This window comes from Rhopalosiphum padi, chromosome 4, assembly GCF_020882245.1.
Source record: "Rhopalosiphum padi isolate XX-2018 chromosome 4, ASM2088224v1, whole genome shotgun sequence".
Classification (NCBI taxonomy): domain Eukaryota; kingdom Metazoa; phylum Arthropoda; class Insecta; order Hemiptera; family Aphididae; genus Rhopalosiphum; species Rhopalosiphum padi.
In genome coordinates, this window is record NC_083600.1 from 44,393,011 (window position 1) to 44,413,965 (window position 20,955).

Sequence of the window (20,955 nt, forward strand, 5' to 3'; positions counted from 1 at the left end):
TCACCCTTATATTTAATAGTAAAATTACTATCAACTTTTGATTTTTAAATGGCAACCTATATTTCAAATGCCATAAAAAAAATAGGGCTTTTTTAATGAATTTAACGAAAATAATATGAACGTTAAAATTCATAAAAAAAATAAGTACATTTTGAATTTAGGTTGCCATTCGAAAATTAAAAGTTAATAGTGGTTTCATTATTAAATAAGTGGGCGAAAAAATAAATTTCTAACAGTTAATCACTGTGTAAATTTGTTCATATAGCTAATGAACCCATCACAGTCAAGTAATTATTAAAGAGTTTAATAATTAGATTTATTGAAGATAAAAATAAATTAAGGGTATCAAGTGCTGTCGATGTAGTGCCACTCTGGAACGCGGTAACACAAATTGAAATTGAAATTTGAAATAAAGTAGTCGTCATTTGATTTCGCTATGCGCCAGTTAAAAATTTTGAGAATATCTCGTACAGAAATTCGGAATTTAAGGAGCTGGAGTAACGTAGCTACAATATAGTTTTTTTATTCCATCTCAAATCTCTATGTTGAATTATTGATTAATGATTAGTATATTAATCACTTCTCGTCCATATTTATATTTTTGATTGTGTTTGGTGTATTTTAATGTTTAGTTATTTATTATATATTATATATAATAATAAATATATTATTATCATCCTGTACATATAGACAGTCCAATATATGAGTTAATAGAGTAGTGACGACTGACGAGTTTCCATAAGAGTTTATCCTGATTGTTTGTGTTTGATAACGTCTTGTGTATTAATTTCATCAATAAAAGTGTTAATTTTTAATATTCCCTCTACTAGATGGCATGTTTGTATCCAATATTCAATATTAATATTTTCTTTATTTTTGTAATAGTATTTTACCCCCCCCCCCCTCTCCCACCAAAAAAAAACGAAATTTTGTTCAATTTATATATATAAAAAATGCAGTTTACTCCCATTCTCAATCCCGACAGGATTGTAATTTGTAATTATAGTAATCCTAAGCCCCCTCTATTATGTCACTGTTATTTGGTTATCTGGTACCACCCTACCAAGACTTCCGGGGCAAGAGCTCCAGTTTGCCTCCCTATATCAGGCTCTGTATGCAGTTTATTGAATTATAAAATAAACTGCTTTATGTTCACAGTACAAGCACATTCTAAATAATTACCTACATTTTTAAATTTATATTTTATTCATTATTTTTAAAACATTGGATTCATTTCTTTTTTTTATATCTCAATATTTCTATATTTTACAAATATAGTTTATAGTAAAATATAATAATATTATATTAGTACATGTTTTGTATTAGTGTTCACTGTTTATAATATGATAAATTATATTGTTATTATGGTTTTGACAAAATAACATTTTAACTATTTTTTTATAGATTTAGCAGGTAAGTTAAACTTCAAAAATTTTGTTTTATAAGGTTTATTAAAATTTATTTTATTAATTATAGAAATTAATTACTCATGCATATTTAATGTTTTTATTTTATTTAGCTGAGACATATAGTAAGTAATGTGTTTGTTTTATTATTACGTTTCTCGTAATACATTTTATCAATTTTTGTTATAACCATTATCATTACATAACAAAAACAAAAAATACTACATAAATGAAAAAAGAAATCAAATATGCTGCTCTTGTGTCATTATTATTTTTTAATTTTAAAATATTAATCTCACTATTACAAATTGCGCAATTCAGTATTATATATAAATTAACTCTTTTTTTAGGGGCATTACGTATGTATATTTTTGTTTCGTCTTATTTTATTAAAATGTATTATTGTATTATGTTTGAAATTTAAAATTTGTTTCGTGGCAATAATTATTTAGTCCATTATGTTAATTTTTTAGAAATATCTGAGTACGGAAATATTAAAGAATATATTTTTAAAACATTCTTATACTTCTTAAGTTCTGGTATTGTTTATAAAGTTCACAAAACTATTAAATACAATTTTTTAAGGGAATAAAAATATTAAAATGCATATTCCCGTAAAACTTAATAAAATTAAAACAATAGAATTTTTTAATAATACTATTAAAAGAACATAATAATAAAGTCTAATGGGTGATTCTTTTATCAAACAACACTAATTATATCAAAATTTATAAACCTTTTTGAAAATAATACATAGTTACATAGTATCTTACATAGTTTTTTCTATTTTTTATTATATATTTATTTAATTTTTTTTACTTTTTTAATGACATATATTTTTAATGCGTACTCCTTGGCAAAACATTTTTCACGATACTTCGGTACACAAAAATTAAAATTTGGAAAAGCAGTTTTTGAGCTATATGCATTTAAAGTTTGATGAAGACAAGTATGGTAACCCGCAAAATGTAAGTCCACTACTCCGATCGTCTTAACTTTAAAAAATGACTATGACTAAAACATAAGTCGTCCATATTTCAATTCTTATGCATTCAAGTACCCTGAAAAATATTCTGCTTAGGAATATTTTATTAAATACGTTTGTTGTTATTTTTATAAAAGTAAAAAAACGATACTGATGAATAATAGTGAAATATATACTTTTTTAGAAAAACGTGTTTTTTTATTAACCTCAAACTATGCAGAAAATATATTTTCAAAAAACGTTTATAATTTTGGATATATTAGTGTTGCTTGATAAAACAATCATCTAATATATTATCAATATGCAAACATTAGCATGTAGATCATCGCATAGAATAATATTGTAAATTTGATTAATACTACGATATTATATATATATATATATATATCTATATTTGCAGAGAGTATTGGTAAATATTATCCATTTTTATTTATTTATTGTTTTATATTTCATGTTTTTTCTGATGTATACAATTGAATTATTTGCATTTGGATAGTTACGATGTATTTTTTAAAATTAATATGAAGAAAAACTTTTCAAATTAATCAAAGATATGTTTATTTATACGTACAATACACAAAATGATAAATTAATAAATTATACTTAGTACCTTACTGCTAAAAATTAATTTTATGCGAAATAAATGAAAATCTGTATATATATCGTGTAACGCCGTAACGGGTGGAATAGCGGCCAGGAGATTGTAAATAATTTGTACATATTAAAAATTAACTCAACAACTATTTTTCACAGATCAAAAACGTACGTATGTTTATTTATTTTTTATATAATTAAGGTATTTCGTTTGCAACTTGGCCTATAATTTTAGATTCTAATTGGAGAATTTTGAACAATGTGTGTTTAATATTTTAATCCGGGTGCCATGAAAACTGTTACAGACCAAATACAAAAGTAGAAACAACCTGTTGTTGCACTACAAGTACTGTGGCTTGATAATCGCAGTATTATATCTAAAAATTTCACAATATTTTCTAATGGATTATGTATTTGAAGTTGGGTTTATTGTCAATGTCGCAATAGTACCACTTCTTGTAAAAGGCTTTACGCCAGTAAGCGATCGTCTGTGCGTTTGAAAAATGGAAGAGAATTTATGGGATATTGTGGTAATAAATTAAGACGCTCCAACTGAGGAAGAAAACTGTGACATCAAAGAATTCATTTGAATTCTACGAAGAATTAGAAAAAATAAATTACACCCAACTCTAGAAACTGTACCTATACAAATTCTAAAGGGGGATTTGATGGCTATAGGTACCGTTAACAACGATTTGATAGCCGAAACGTACAATTTTAAACATGTCGATAACTTTTATTATTTAAGAGTAAACATCAATTAAGATAATTTATAATACATATTGTGTTATTGTTTTTTCTTATATTACTTTATCACTAACTATAACAATACATTTTATTTTTGTAGATCAATTAAGTATGTAATTATTATATTTTTTTAAATTTATATTTAATTCAGTCATTATTTAATTGTGAACTAAATAGAACTGTTTGGTTCTAAACTATAGTGTTAAAATACTATAGGTTTCATCTGTATGATGGAATAAATTAGACATTATCGAAAAGTCATATCTTATTTTCGTTTTGTAAATAATTTATTACTAATTTGATAGAACAATATTATTAATAATTATAATATTAAAATTTCATTCTCTGAAAACTTGCATTTAAAAAAACTTCTAATAAAAAAAATAAAAAAAAAAATTTATCAACCGAATTTAATGGTTTTACTTAAAAGTTTTTGATTGCTAACTGACATTTATTTTTACTCTAAAAAAATATATTAAAGTTTGAAGTTTAAGTAGCTTTCTTACGGAATTACTGAATATTTTGAAATTTTGATAACTCATAGTTCATTATACATTTCAATAGTTATTGATTATTATAACTAATTAATAACGATTATAATTACATTTTTTTAGATATTATTAGTGGTACGTAGATGTAATAACTAATTTTTAATTTAATTTTTATAAAATTTAAAATTTAATCTTCAATACTTGATTTTAATGTTTGATGATTAGCCTATTCTGCGACCTACGTCACCATAACCGACCTTCATCATATTATAAACACTAAATTATTGACTATTGGAAGATTTAAATTATCTTAACTAATACTATACTAAATTCGAAATTCAGTATTGCCCATTGAGGAAAAGCAAATGGTATCTAACTAAACGATTAAGTCGATGACCTTTATCACTTGAGATTTGTACCAACTATTTATATTTGATCGTTTATGATTCTCTTACACTTTACATCAGTAGTGGCATTTGTAACATTTTGTATTTAGATTTGATGAGGCCGCTAGTTTCAAATATGACTAAAATGAATGTGTCTTATTTCAAATTAACATTTTTGGTGTTTAATAACATATTATATAAATGTATTTCCAAAACCAAAAATACCTTTACTTTTCTTACTAAGAAACATGAATAAACAATTTCAGAACAATTTTATCACTCTATTTTGTTTTAATAAGAGTTATTATACAATTCAATTTTTTTTTCAATAAGTATTGTACGACTTTTACGTGTCCATATACATTGTTAGGAATTTAAAATAAATATGATTAGAGATTTCAGAGATGGTTTTATAAATATCTTAAAATTATTTCTACTTTCTATACAAACTATAAAATGTATCTTGATTTTTTCCACGATTTAAATAAAAACTTATAACAATATATAATATATATATTATATACATACTCATAATTTAAATAATTATTGTTCACAGACCTTAATAGTACGTATTATGTCTTTATTTCTTAAATAAATTAACAATTATTATAAGTTATTTCATCATGAAACGCGGCCTACAATTTTAGATTCTGAACCTAGATGTTTGAATAATGTGTGTTTTTAATTTATTTTTTTCGAAACTGTAACCATGTTTGTATTTGTAATATTGAGGCTTTTCTAGTATACATTTTAATCTAACTGGTAAAATGTGTGGTCAATGTTGATAGGTGGATAAATCGGAATATTAATGCAACACTTATTCTCGCAAAGCTAATTTTTGTTGTTGTCAGACATGGAATTATTAGATCTAATAGAACTATTAAGTTCTTGACTATAACAATTAAAATAATTGGTTGTACAAATTATTTTTTATTTATGTACGAGTTTGTTTTTTATTAGCAGTATAAATAATTTAAAAGAAACCTGTTATACATTTTCAAATTGTTGAACGATAGAATTTTTTTATTGCCTTAAATATTTAAAAAAAATAATTACTTCAATCAAAATCTAACATTTAGTTTGTTTATTAATAACAGAAAACATTTTTATTTATTTTGAAATATTCTCATGTATAGAAAATGCTTATTTTAAGATTCAGAAAAACATATGATTATTTGAAAATCGAATTTTTTCGAGAACTGTTTTATCAGAAAAATTCTTGTCTTTCTATAACATTTGTCCATTAACTAAGAAATGAGAATTAATGGAAATTAATTACTTTGAACCCTAAAGATTTACAGACTTGATCCAATTGTATACTATAAATTAGCCACAAATCAGTAATTTGAACCATTTTTCATGTACAATATATAATTTTAGATAAAAAAAAAATGAAATATAAATAAATAAAAAAATTCACACATCAATATAATATGTATAGTGTATACATTCATTGCTCTGATTAGAATTGAAACATTATCAAATATCCTTAAGTTTATTGTCTCCATTAGGTTTGAAGTTAAAGCAGCTCTCTTAAAGAATTTTGAATTTATATACTTCATAAATTTTAAAGGGACATCATACAAGCGTATGTTTTTCGTGATTTTGTTTTTTATTTTTAATGTTAGTCTAAATTGGCCTAAAATCAAATTTAAAGGTAAGAATATATTATATAACTATAACTCACTTTAAAATAATAACATTGACAAAAAAATATAACATTTCTTAGATAATATTCTTACCTTTAATTTGATAATAGGTTAATTTACTCTAAAGCTAACATCAAAAATTGTGTGCAACTGAAATCAAATTTGCTATGATGTATGTTAGAAGGGCAGAGACGGGTATAACGTCCTCTTAATATAGGTACACCTTAATAGTTATTATTAAGAACATGTTAGTAACAATTGCAATTATTCTTTTTTAGTTCGAATACAAGGTACGTATATATTATTATTTTATTTTTATTTATTTTTTATGCAATTTTGTTTTTGAAAAATATTTTTACATGATTTCTAGTGAATTTATTTCAACATTTATAAAACAACATCATTTTAGGAAAATATTATTTTTACGATTTTTACTTTTTTGAATGACTGCATGCAATTTTAATTTAATATTCTGAACCAAAAAAATGTTGGTGTATTTCGATATATAAAAATTGAAATTTGGACGAATAGTTTATATGTTATATATTATAAATTATAAGTTATATCAGATCATATAATTTCATTTTTCTTATTAATTAAATTATAAAATTAATGAATATGTAATAAAAATGAATAAATATTTACAATATGCAAAAATGCATATTATGTATCGAATCGATTTCCCATATCTATATTTTAAACAAATATACAAATGTGTTAATTACCGTGCTCTGCTTATAATATATATATTTTAACTTAAAGGTTGCGGACTAGTAGACCAACATTTTACGGGGTACAACCGTACCCAACCTAATCGGGTACAATATCTCTCCACTCTGCTCACCGAATACTCGTTCGAAATTCAATTTTGATACATCGAAATACTCTGAATTATATTCCGCTTCAGAATATAAAATTAAAAATATTTAGTGTCATTCAAAAAAGTAAATGCTTAAATAAATATTTATAAATATAATTTTTAGATAATATTATGTTTTATTTAAACTGAAAATTAAAATATAATTGCCTGCAGGAAGGACAAGTATGTTTTATTTTTTTATTTTATATATAATTATGGTATTTCACGTGAAGTATTGCCTACAATTTTTGATTTTGGAAATAGAATTTCAATAAATGTATTTTATTTTATTTATTGGAATAGAAAAAATGCTTTATTTTAAACATTCTCAAATCTACATTACAGTACACATAATCATCATTAAAGTTCTATTATTTTTTTCATTTAGCGCTTACAACCATTTAACACTTACAGTTTAATCGAAACCAATTAGTTGCTAAATTTTAAAAATTTACTCCAACTAAATTTCCCTATACTCTCATCTTAATTTATTATTTATTGTTTATATTACTTTATTACTAATAAATATAGTAATTTTTTTTTTGCAGCTAACCCGGCTCGTAATTATTACATTTTTTAAATAAATATTTAATTAGTTAACTAATTTATGCTTAATAAATACAGTTATTTTTTAATTGTTATCTAACTAGAACTTTTTTTTTTTTGCAGTACGTGCTAGTTGTAATTATTATTTTTTAAATTAATATTTAATTAGTAAACCAATCGATGCTTAATAAATACAGTTAAATGTGATCTAACAAGGACTGTTTGGTTTTAAACTATAGTTTTAACACCAATATGCTCAGTCTACGTGGTAAAATAAAGCACAGATTACCAAAAAATAATTTCTTATATTCAGTGTGTAAATATATAATACTCATTTGATGGTTTAATATTATTAATTGTTATACCACATTTGCATGTTTTTCTGAAATCATACATTTATTATAGGCTAATAAAGATTACAAAAAAAATAACTTAACAACCAAATGTCACATGTCAGATTTCAGACACCCATATGTCATTGCAAATCAATCAGTATAGTTAAAAATTTCAAATATCTAGGTATTGAAATGTGCTCTGATTTGAAGTGGAAAAATCAAATTGCATCTGTTTGCAATAAGTTGAAAAAATTAATTTATATAATAAAACAACTTCGTGATATTCTACCACCTAAAGATATTAGAATATTTTACTTAGCTCTTGTTGAATCGCAAATTACATATAATGGTTTAATAGGTTGGGGTGGAGCCTATGATAATGTTCTCTCCCTACTTCAGACATGTCAAAACACAATTATCAAAGTTGCAACTAAAAAAGACCGTAGATATCCAACCGAAAAAATATTTAAAGAGTTCAATGTATTGAATATTAAAAACCTGCACTTTAAAATAAGCATTATGTATATAAAAAACAACAATATACTGCTCCCTTTGAACCATGGTGTCAATACTAGGTACGCACTAAATAAACATTCTCAATTTTGGCCAAAAAAAATCGGCTGTCGAAAGGTTTTTGATTTCATAGGGATTCAGATTTTCAATTGAATGCCAACTTAATTAGCAAACATGCCATTGCCATTGTTTAAGAAACATATCACACAATGGTTAATGTATGAATGTTACGTCACTAAATATGATTAAAAATATACCACTATGTTCACACACATATTGTCATTCAGAATCTTATTGTTACCTATTGTTTCCATGTCTATATTTATATTATAAATATTATTATCGTAATAAAATTATTTTGTACCAATCTACCTATAACTTATTTTATCTGTTTTTTTTTTTTGTTTTTACTTTTATTGTATATAATTAGGATATTAATTTCAAACACAAATATTGTGAATATCTGTTATAATTTTAAGTTTTATGTAAATGTGTAATGTATAGTAGATAGTCCTGGGCCTCCACACGAGGATGTCGCATAAAGGCCGAGTAATCTCATAGAGAAATAATAAAAAATAAAATGATTGATTACTATTTGTAATTTTTTTACTTAGTTTAAAAGTAGATATTATAGTTTGAATTTTGAGTAGATATCTTACGGAATAACTGAACATCTTGAAATTCTGATAATTTATATATATATAATTGTATTAATCGTTATTAATGTAGACATCGACTTAATAATCTTAATATCAAACCCAAAAATGTATAGCTATGAATATTTTATTACAATTATTAATTACTTTTTTTATATTATTACAGTAGGATCAGGTACGTAATAAACAATTAACTTCAGATTACAGCTATGATTTTAAACTTATAGATGTGGCATCTCATAAAAATCGATCAGTTAATATAACTGATAAATATTTTTGATTACAAATTACTTAATTTAAAACTTTCGAAAGTCCTTAAAATGTCAATTTTGAAGATATCAAAAAACTGTAAATATCAAAATTGCTCAGCAAAAATAAATTAATCCAAATCCAGTATCAAAAATAGTGGTTTTTATTAAAGACATTTTTAATTCACTGCTCATGCGCAGATAAAAATAGTTAAAAATTAGAATTTATCAAAAACAGATGTATTCATATGTCCTGTACACAGAAAAAATATTCCGGATCAAACTCGCGTATGAAATATTTTCTGTAACCTTTAAAATTGAACACATAAAAATGATGATGATTTCCAACATTAAACCATTTAATTCTACCTTATAAAATTATACCTGAATATTGGGTACAATTTTTTTTCTATTTTCCACTGATTGTTTGTTAATATTTTAAAATTGTATAAAAGTCAATTTTCAATTATTGAATAAACAAATCCTTTCATTGCTCCACTCAGAATTTAAACGGTTACAATTATCATAATGTCTCGTAAACGTTTAACTCCCATCGGTTAATCTTTCTAAAATTTTAAATATTGATATACTTTTATAAAGGCAATATTAGGTCGTTGCTATTTTTATAATATTGTGAGATAGCATCATAAAGTATAATATATTATTAATTCATTAGTAAATTTATTATTTTGTTTCTAGTGTATTTAAGTAAGTACATTATGTATAATATTTATATCTATATTTATACATATTTTTGTGAATTTAATATTTGGAACTTTGTAATTCGACTTATGAAATTTGTGTCTCGTAATATTGTTATAATGATCATCTTCCTTTTAAATTATTACTTACTTACTGAGTATCATGGGTATAAAACCGTTCAATAAGAGATCTGTGTGTCAATTCGGTATGGTTATTATTATCATTAACCCGGTAGCGGGTAGACATATTCACATTAACAAACTTGTTAATTCTTTACAAGTTGCATTATAACAGAAAATTTTAAAAGCATGTGTGACTATTTTGTTTATATTTTGTACTTACTTATACGTTAGGAAAATGATCCTAACAGTAAATGGTACCTATATGTACCATTATCTTCTTGAAGAATTAATAAAAATAAAAAATAAAATAAAATACTAATTATATGACATTGAAATAACAAATTATTAATTTTCTTTTTAGGGACTGTACTTCAAGGTAAGTATGTTTTTACTTTATTGTGTATAAAATACATTTAAAACCATTGAAGTACGTTTTCTACTTTTCAATATCTACAAAAATAATGTACATTTCAATAATTTAAATTCATTTAAAACTAATGTAAAGTATAAAATAAAGACTAAAGACTAGCAAAATATTTTGACTTGTATAAATACATTCATATACAATAAAAAATACAAAAAAAAAAAATAAGTGTAAAAAAATCAGTAATAAACTATGTTTTTTATCTACGTTAATTTGTTGTCCATTCATGTTACCTCATTCTTATCTAGATAATATTTTGTTACTACTAATAATTTTCATGATATTTTTTTAGTTATAAATGTCCACACTACTTCTATAAAATAATATTATAGCATTAAAATGTAGATAACTATCACAATGTAGTTTATTTTTACAGAAATAGCACGATCGTACAAGAGATTTTTGACGGGTATGTATTATTGTTTACCAATATTAACTAAAAATAATAAAATATGGTCGATATGAATATATGTATAAATGTAATATATTGCAATCATGTAATTTGTTTCCTAATAATAACTGGGTTGAAGCGGTTACGACGGTTGGTGTGGGGGCGTGGGGTTGAGTTCGCGCGGTTAGAATAAAGAATCAAACAATCAAGAGTTGGTCTATATTTTCAGGAAGTAGTGTTTTATCGTCAATAAAAGAAATATACAATGGTATGTTAGTGCTGGTGAGTGGTGATGTCACTATGTCGAGTACAGTAATGTTTAAAAATCTGTGAAGCACCGATGACATCATAACCATCATACAATCATAAAAATAAAAACAAAGTCGTATTTTACGTTTACGCGGTCTTCTCGTTGTCGGTAAGACAGTCCGCGCAAGATAGCGAGACCACCGGTAAGGCGCAGTCAGGTCACTGCGGTGCCTGTACTTTGTACCGGCGATCGTTGCATATCGTGTCAGAATTCTGTTGACTTATAATTTGTGTTTATAATAATCAAGTAAAAATTAAATAATAATATACACAAGCAATTTGGATCAGTGTTGGCCTCGCATTAAAGTAGTGATTGTCTTGATCCCGGAATCATTATTTGAATAAAATGTTGCAGGGTTTGTGGTAAAACCTTACCTTCATATTATTTGTATATAAACGAGTATTAAGATATTATATTGATAAACATTCAACTTATCTAATCCAAATTAATTTTGCAGAAACTTATAGGGTTGAACTCGGATCACCGGTGACGGCTTATTGTATTGTGTCCTGTTCAATACTCCAGGGCCATAATAGAACATATTTTCAAACAATTTTTAATGCGGCTCTTCCGAATTTCTAGTTACAAGGCAATAACCGAAAAAATATTCAGGAGGGGGTCCAACATTTTTTTTAAATATATATACTGAAAATTTATAGTCTATTCAAAGTCAAGGTTAAAGTTACTTTTTTTAAATTATTAATTTTAATTTATGTTCTATTTAGTATCTATTTATCCATATTATCTAGTATAATGATTAATGACTATATAAGTAATACATGTTAACCATTAAGCAAAAATTAGATGTAACAATACTTTATTTTTTTTTGTAAAAGATTGCTATAGATAATGAAATATATGTATGTACATTTAGATTTATGTTATATTTCTTTAATTAAATGGAATAGTAAATCAGAAATAAGAGACTATATTTTTTTTCAACAAAATCTATTTTTTTCAATGGTTTTTCGTTGTGATTTATAACTAACTTCATAATATAAATAAATATTGTGGATACAGACAATAAAAAGACTTGATTACCAAAATGCTTCGCGCGCACCATTACCTGTCGAACTACAGATATGTTTATGTATTTGACATTTGTACGGTGTGCTACTGTACTGAATACAATAGTCAAAAGCTCAATCAGTAGGTGACGGAATCGCCGAGCAAATACTAGTGAAGTATAAAATAAATATAACCACATAAAATATAACTAAATAGGTATAACATGGGCATATGGCTATTCGAAAATCTATTCAATATCGTAAGGAGTTGGATAGAAATAAAGCAGATAAAATAAAAGATTGTTTCTATTTTGAGAAAATTGGTAGATTATGCTGTTGATCTTGTATTCGGTGTTACTATAATTATATATTTGAACAATTTAACAGTATCATAAACAAAGTTATCACAGGAAAGCAAATACATTTTTCATTAAAGCAAACATATAATACACGAATCCAAGCTGCAATTATTACATATTATATAATACAAAATAAATGGAAATTTTTTAAGCGCATTTCATTAAAATGTTATGGGAAAAAATACCAGGTAAAAAAATAAAAATGTGTCAATAATATTATTATTTATGACTATATATTATTTGTAACTACGGTCTACGAGTATAGTCTATAGATTAAATTAGATTATTAAAACTTCATTTTTAGCATTATCTGGGTGTTTGTGAAGCTTCTATAAATAGGCTATAAGGGTTACCAAATTGCGGTTTTCGTCATAGATTCACGCAGCTCGCATTTTATCGTAAGATATAAAAAATTTTAAAAAAACCGAAAAATATATTATAATATATTAATTTGACCTTTTTTCATTTCGGTTCTTCTTTATTTATTTATACATTGGGCGTCTTGAGAGTCTATTCTCGCTGACCACCCCTAGACCACTCAATTTTTTAAAACAGTAATACATTTCACAGTTTTTAGTGTGGTCTGGTGGTGGAAAATTCGGTCTGTTTTAAAATTTGGCAGCCCTATTTTAAAACTAAATTGGCGCCCTTGCTAAATGTTTTAATTTATATAGACTTTTATAACAACAAGTACGAATTTTTAAATAGTTGCAGTTTGCATGAAAAATACAGCTCAAAGAGTAAATATAATTCAATCAATATTTATGATTTATTAAAAAATATGATTTAAAGAATATATATTATACTTACGTATTTATACAATTATATTCTTGAATCGTACGTGAAGTCCATAGACACAATTTGTGTGATACACTATACAAATTTATTACATTTTTCACTCGGCGTAGATAAATTTACCTAAAACCTATATACAGCCTATAATAATTGTAATACTGTGGAAATTCACATCAGGGAAAAAAGTGATTCCCTGCAAGTATAGTACTTGCTATAAAATTTGTTCAGATTAGAGTATAACTGAAGACAGTTTTAGAAAATAGGGAATCAATACAAGCACGTATATACAGAAAGGTTTTGGGTTCAAACCTTCTCCAAAATGCTTTCAAAAAATATTTTTCGACAATGCGCTAAGTAAAATACAATTTTGAACTCTTATAAGTTTGAAGTTTTACATTGCTATTAAATGTAATTACTAATTAAATATCTAGTTGTATGTTATCATATTACGAGTACTTACATAGTTACACTATTTTAAGTTAAAAATAAGTTAATGTTAATAACAATTTAAATTTTCGCTCCAAATTTATAGACCAATTATAGGACCGGACTCATTCGTGGGTTTTATACTTTTATCTCGTGTGCAGAATGAAAATATGCGTCCCGTATCGTCAGTGATGTAACTGGGAAAAAATTTAGGTGGGCAATGTATAATGAATGTAATATATTTATTATTATCAAAACCCTGACACTCCTCCCCCCGGTTAAAATATATACCTTTATCTCTCAAAAATTGTCAGGGAAGAATATTGCCCCCCCTTGCCACCCCTCAATTACGCCACTGCGGTATTGTCATATAATATAGTATTTTATATTATTATAAAAATTAGCAGCCTGGGCGACTAGCGTCAGTACGTAATCAACGTGATAATGAAGCTGCTTACTTTATTCTTTTTACCGTAACATGAGAAATATTACACTCTAAAAAATAATTTTTTTTTAATAAAAATAGCTATTAAGAGGACACAATAGTAAAAAAAAAACGTATGTAACGCTCCAGAGATTATTACGTACATTTTCTAGCATACAATACAAGGCCGTAACTGAAAAATAATTTCGGGGGGGGGGGGGGGGTTAAGCTAAAAAAATTATGTTTTGATTAAAACAGAGATTGAAATAGTTATTTTACCTACTACCACATAATATAACATGAACAAATTTCGGGGAGGGGGGGTTGAACCCCCAAAACCCTCCCTCCCCCAGATACGGCCTTAATACAATACATCAGTTTATTTTCTCAAATAATTTAATATATGTCAACAATTTATAAACAATTATAGTTCTTATAAATCGATTATTAAATTATTACAAATTTTAGAGTCAAAGCCATATTTTATTCATTCAAAAAGCGAATTCTAGCGAAAAAAATACGACAAATGCCAAAATAAACGTCGGATACGAAACCGCTCGATAGCGCCACGAATACACGTGCGTGAAGTTGGCACCACCACTTTGTGCTACAAACTTCTAACCTCAGCAAATGTTTTGCAAATTATTTGCTAAAATTTGCTAAGCAATTTTTAGAATTTGCATACTCTCTCAATCCACGTAAAAATATTTTTTCTCTTGGTGGTGCTAATTTCACGCTGGCATCACCACTTTGTGCTACAAACTTGCAGCAAAATACAGCAAACTTACAGCAAATGTTACTGCCGATTAAATAAATAAATTTGCCTACTCACTCAATTACCACAACAATTGTTTTCTCTTTGTGTGCTAATTTCACTCTGGTATCATAGATACAGATACTTACTTATTTTCATAAGTATATAAAATACGTATTTGAATATTTGAAAAAAAATACAAATACCTACTTTTAAAGTGTTTACATATATTTTTAAATAATTTTTTTTTAATATGTTTTACCCTTTTACCTTGGCCTAATGGCCTTGAAGATAAATTGAATTATTAGTTAACTGAATTATATTTTTATTTTAGCAATATCTAGTTTTATTCAAATTAATTAGACTAGGAATGAAACATGTTTTGGTCTTTGTTGATACCGTCGAAATAATTTATACATTCGTACAATATTATATCTTCCTTATAATATTATTGTAATTAGACTATTCGTCTTTATTTTAAACAGGTGCATAATATATTAAAACAAGCCCCATTTAATCATTATTTCTCCATACAGACCGTATAATAAGCTCGGAATTAATAGCACTAAAAAGTATATTTTTAGCGCATTAATATGCATATAAGTAAAACAATTTTCAATGTTTTTCGACTTCCTAGAAAAATATATGATTGCTAGAACTTCCAAGCATAAATAATAAATTAACAATGTTAACCTAACCCATTTACCAATGACTGCAAAGCCGTACGAAATTTATATAAATACGAATATCTTTAAAAATGATTAATATTCTTGTAAAATTAAATTGCACCGCAATCGCGTATCCTGGAAATCAAGCGTATGCATTTATATTTAGATAGGTACTAGATTTGAACTACTCTCGGAAAAAGTAACCGCGGCGTTGCTCGATGTTGTTTTTATTTATTTGGTTGTTAATCAACCACGTGTCGTAATCGTTAACTGATTTTGTTTTCACGCTTTGCCGTAAATCAATAAGTAGTATTCGTTTATTATGATAAAAATAAAATAAAGTAAGCACCTATAATAATGACTGTTAAAACTGTAAAAAAAAAAAAAAGAATGAAAGAACGAGAAAAATTATTAAAATTGCCTAAAATTTGTCGTTTTTTTTCTTATACCTCATGAAAATAAAAATCAAATTATTAATAAAAATATATAAATATTATGGAATTTTGTAAATGGTTGCTACCCAGCCTCATATCTCCTTCCCACAAATTTGTAATACTAAAAGCCAGTTGGATTATTTTGCCATTAAGAGTTCTAGTTACGGCACTATTCTCTCGTCGTTTATTACAATATATAGTGTGTGCGTGTGTATTTCAAATTTATTATTTAAAAAAATGTTTTTATTTGACGATAAAATCGAAAAGTTGACAACAAACGAGTTTGGATTTGGGTGGTGGTGTGTGTGCTGTTCTTTTTTACGTGAAACCACATTTGTCGTAAATCGAAACAAATCGATTTGCACAATCCAATTTTCCGTTTTTATGAGTGAATAATTCAAACTGTACGTCCACGTAGTTGTTGCAACGCATACGTAATATCACCACACACAAGTCCGAAAGCACCGTACCCACGAGCCGACATCGGCCATCGTATACACATGATGACGATGGTCTTCGAAAGTGCGCGATATTCTTTCGGGTCTCGAACAGCGGTTAAACACACCGGTCACGTGATGGATAAAAAAAAATAGAGGGAAAAAATACAAAGATAATTAAAATAAATTTGTCGGAACGTCACAGCAGCCAGCGGTTTACGCGTCACCCGGCGGTGCCGATCGACTCGCGGCATCACTGGTCGAAGCAGTGTTGGCGGATGCGGACGTGGACGCGTCGTCGTGTTCGACTCGCAACGGCGGCGGCGTCACTGCCGCCGGACCGCACAGCACGTCGCCCCGGTCGTTGCTAAAGTCGCACAGGCGGTTCCTCAACATGTCGATGAGATCGAACACCAAATCGGCGTTTTCGGCGGCCATCAGATTGCGACGGACGATCGGGTCTAACGGACACGACGGGTCGCAGTCGGTCGCCGCGTCCGTCGTCGAGACCGCCGACCCCTCCGCCGCCGCCCGCGACGTCTGCTGCGGCTGTTGCCAGTTCTTCTGCGTGGCCGTTACCACCCACAGTGTCCACATACAATCGCCGCCGCCACAGCCGTCCACCATGGTCGTGCAAGAGATCGGAAATTCCGTCGTGGGCACGCCGTGTTCGGACTTGTGCAGCAGCCACGGCGTGCGCGGCACCGAACAGAACTGCAGCGTCGTCGGGTCTCCGGATTTCTGTTCGATTGCCGACCATTTTGAAAAACACAGTTTTGTCAAAAACGGAAATCTGGACACTGCAAAAAGGTATTCGGCGAAAACAACAGAATGAATAATCGCATTACAACATTCAGGTGCGAGGTGATGTACACGACAAGACCCATATCACACGCGATGGTCAGACGTGGACGTCATGCAGCTATATGACGTATAGCAGTGGTGGCTAAACTTTTTTTACCTCGGGCCATAAAAATAAACTTTTTTTACCGCGAGCCTTTTTTTTTACGTAAATATAAAATATTAAAGTTCTTGCGCGGGTCAGATATTAAATGATGGCCGGCCGGAGTTGGCACGTGGACCGTAGTTTGGCCACCACTGACGTATAGGATACTTTGGATCGATTTCTATGGAAGATGACGAGTGGAAAATCGCAACAAAAGGGGCCGGAGGAAAATCAAATTTGTTATTCTATATAGACGAAACTATACTGAATTGCAAATCAAAAAAGTAGGTACACGTTCTATTAAATTAGTAATAGACACCCCTTAAAACCTACTCTGCTCTACCAGTGACATTTAGTCGTATACAATTATAATTATAATTTAGTCTATTTTACGTATACATGTATGTGTATAATATTATTCTATTAAATATTTATATAATATTCATTCACCTGTCGACTCAATCGTCATGTGGTTTGCCAATAAAACGGTTCTCGCCGCCAACGCCATATTTTTCAATTCGATCAATCCCGTCGAACACTTGGCATTCGGTTTTTTGGGTACTGAAAACAATATAAAAGCAGCAAATCAGTGGTGTGAAACGTTCGAACTCAACTATAATGCATACGGATAGTTATGGAACGTATTGCGTCCGTACGACACAGGGCGTCCGACACAGCTCTGTGCACTGCTTTGCCGCACACGTCGGTCGGCGCGTTGAAAAAATGTAAAATCTGAAAACAAAAAGCGTTGTACAAATAACCCAAAAATATATAAATCAAACATGTGTTTAACTTATCAAGATATATGTATTCAGAAAAATAAATTGTTCTATACATAACTTATTAAATATTCAAAAGAGGCTATTAAAATTATTATGTTGTATAGACGTCTAATTTTATTAAAACAGCATAACAAATAATTAATTATAATATTGAATTTTTTAGAATAATTATTAATTTGATGTTGAAACTGTAACTTATTTATATGTAATGATATTGACTGTATTTTAATTTGGTACCAATTATAAATATTATTACTATAGTAAAGTTATATATAATATTTTAATCATTACATATTTCAAATGTAATTAAATTAACTTAGGCTTACTTTGGACGGGGCTGCAATACGACGTTTGTCCGGGCACGATACGTTCGGGACGAATCTATTCAATGTGCTCGACAAGTAAACTTTTTGAGCGGGCGTACCGTCAGCCAGTATGTTGAAATTCACTTGATCGTGAATAAAATTATGTTTGGAATACCTAAAACGTTCGAAACAGTGAATCAGTACGCGATCGATCGGCGACGAACTTATATACGTCACGAAAGACGGCGGCGCTGCAAGACGAACGCATCGGAAGAGTATTACTATTATTATTATATTTAAACGTATTATATTTGTATATTTACGGGTTAAAGCCAAATTACACGCAATTAAAAAATTTTATATTCCAGATAGGACCTATGAATATAAACCAATTTCACATGACGTATAGGTACTCAATTATATACGTACAATAATATTATAGTTGATAACAAATAAAAATCAAATAAGCACAAAAAATAATCGGTACTTACATAATTTAACAACGGACAACATTCTATTGATATAGCAGCAACTAATGTAATTTGTGTTTGTATGCATAAAAAATGTATTTGATGACCCTGTTCTAAAATATATAAATGTGACCATATATTATTATGGAAACCCGTTCAACTACGTCCGTATAATATAAAAACACTAAACGAATAAGCGATCGCGTTTTGTTACCATAATAATAGTAATAATAATAATATGATTTATGAATAATAATAATAATAATAATAAGCACATAACAATTGCGAGTCGTCTCGGGTATTTTTCCATACATTCTACTCCATCAAAATATTATTAATCATGCCGACCCAGTATTTTCACGAGCGTATAATTATATCGTTGGCCGCGCGCCGAGACTATATTCGCGACTGACTCACTTGGCTTTCATGAAGACGTCGTCATCCAGCTGAAGCATATGCAAGTTGGACACGCACCGTCTGGCGGCTTCCACGTCTTCCATCTCCACTAGCACTTTGTCGTCTCTGAGGATTTTCACCGTCGTCACGTTTCCGTACAGGCAAAACAGATTGAACACCCTATCGCAGTTGACGGGCACTCGGTCTAGCCCGTGCACGAGCAGCACTTTGTTGGGCTCCGGCGGGGAGGGGCGCGAATCGGGCGCTGGGTCCGAGTCACCACTGGCACCAACGCTGCGGGAATGCTCGTTGTCCAAGCGACTCGGCCCTCCGGTGTTCCTGTAGACGACAGATTCGCGGGAAAATTTTTATTTTGTGTACGTGAAACGTGCCGAACGCTTAAGTGGTGAAAATAGCAACGCGCGATACATTCAGTGTTCGAGTTAAAGGGATCGAAGGGCATGAGGTCGGAGTCCCTCTTTAAAAAATAAAAGTAATCATGAATACTCCGTCTGGTTATAATATATCTTAATCAATAGGACATTTAAATATTCAGGTATGTGCGTTAATTTTTCACCCTTTCGCACTCCCTTTCTAATTTTCCAAAATTCGAACACTTCAGAGTGTATTATGATGTTAAAACATTTGGTTATTTACAACGCGGCACGATTAAGGAACGAAGATGGCAGGGTTTTGGGTGCAAGACGAAAGGCTTGTCACACCCCGGACCCTGCACAGCCGCATTCCCGTGGAGCGATTATTCTCGGATGAATCACCCTTCAAATAATATCTTTGGCATGACATCAACAGTATAAATTATTATTATGCAGCATTTTTGAGTATAAAACTCATCCACGCTTAATCCTGGCTAAAAATAAAAACGTTCTCGTAACGAAATTCCTAAAAAAAAAAGAACTCTGGAATGTATATTTTTAGTTCTTATTTACGATATAATAGAATATATACTGTTATACATTGCGTTAGATAGATGTTCAAACTCGGGAAATTGTTATTAGGGCTCTGTCTAAGTCTTACGCGTATGTGTTTCATATTTAGATTATTATTATAGACATCGAAAATCTAATTTAACATTACTACACAAATTATAGATAATATTATGTTACTCTCTGCCGTTCGAATCAAGTCCGTTTAATTCCCAACTGTCGTCTCGGCATCCACGATAATCGCGCACCTGCTCAGTTCGGAACATCAGTCGGCCGGAACCACAGCGGTTTTGATAGTATAACGAGTTGGTATTATCTTTGTCCATCGTAAACGTGTTAGTGAACTATTGTATGTTTTATTTTTACGTGTTAAAAAAAATATATATATTTATATAATATCATGTATATTCAATCGAAAGTTGTCTGTGTGCGGTCACGTGTAAG

General features: G+C 28.7%; 1 protein-coding gene across 1 annotated transcript; it reads right to left on the reverse strand.

Moving 5' to 3' along the window:
* Positions 1-16,435: 16,435 nt before the first annotated feature.
* LOC132930951 (uncharacterized) lies at positions 16,436-20,837 on the reverse strand. The gene is made up of 6 exons (XM_060997074.1): positions 20,692-20,837; positions 19,589-19,906; positions 18,723-18,876; positions 18,241-18,346; positions 18,065-18,175; positions 16,436-17,468 (listed from the first exon to the last, which is right to left on the reverse strand). Exons 1-6 carry the CDS (start codon positions 20,835-20,837, stop codon positions 16,885-16,887), a joined length of 1,419 nt encoding a protein of 472 aa, XP_060853057.1. The 3' UTR covers positions 16,436-16,884.
* Positions 20,838-20,955: the final 118 nt, after the last annotated feature.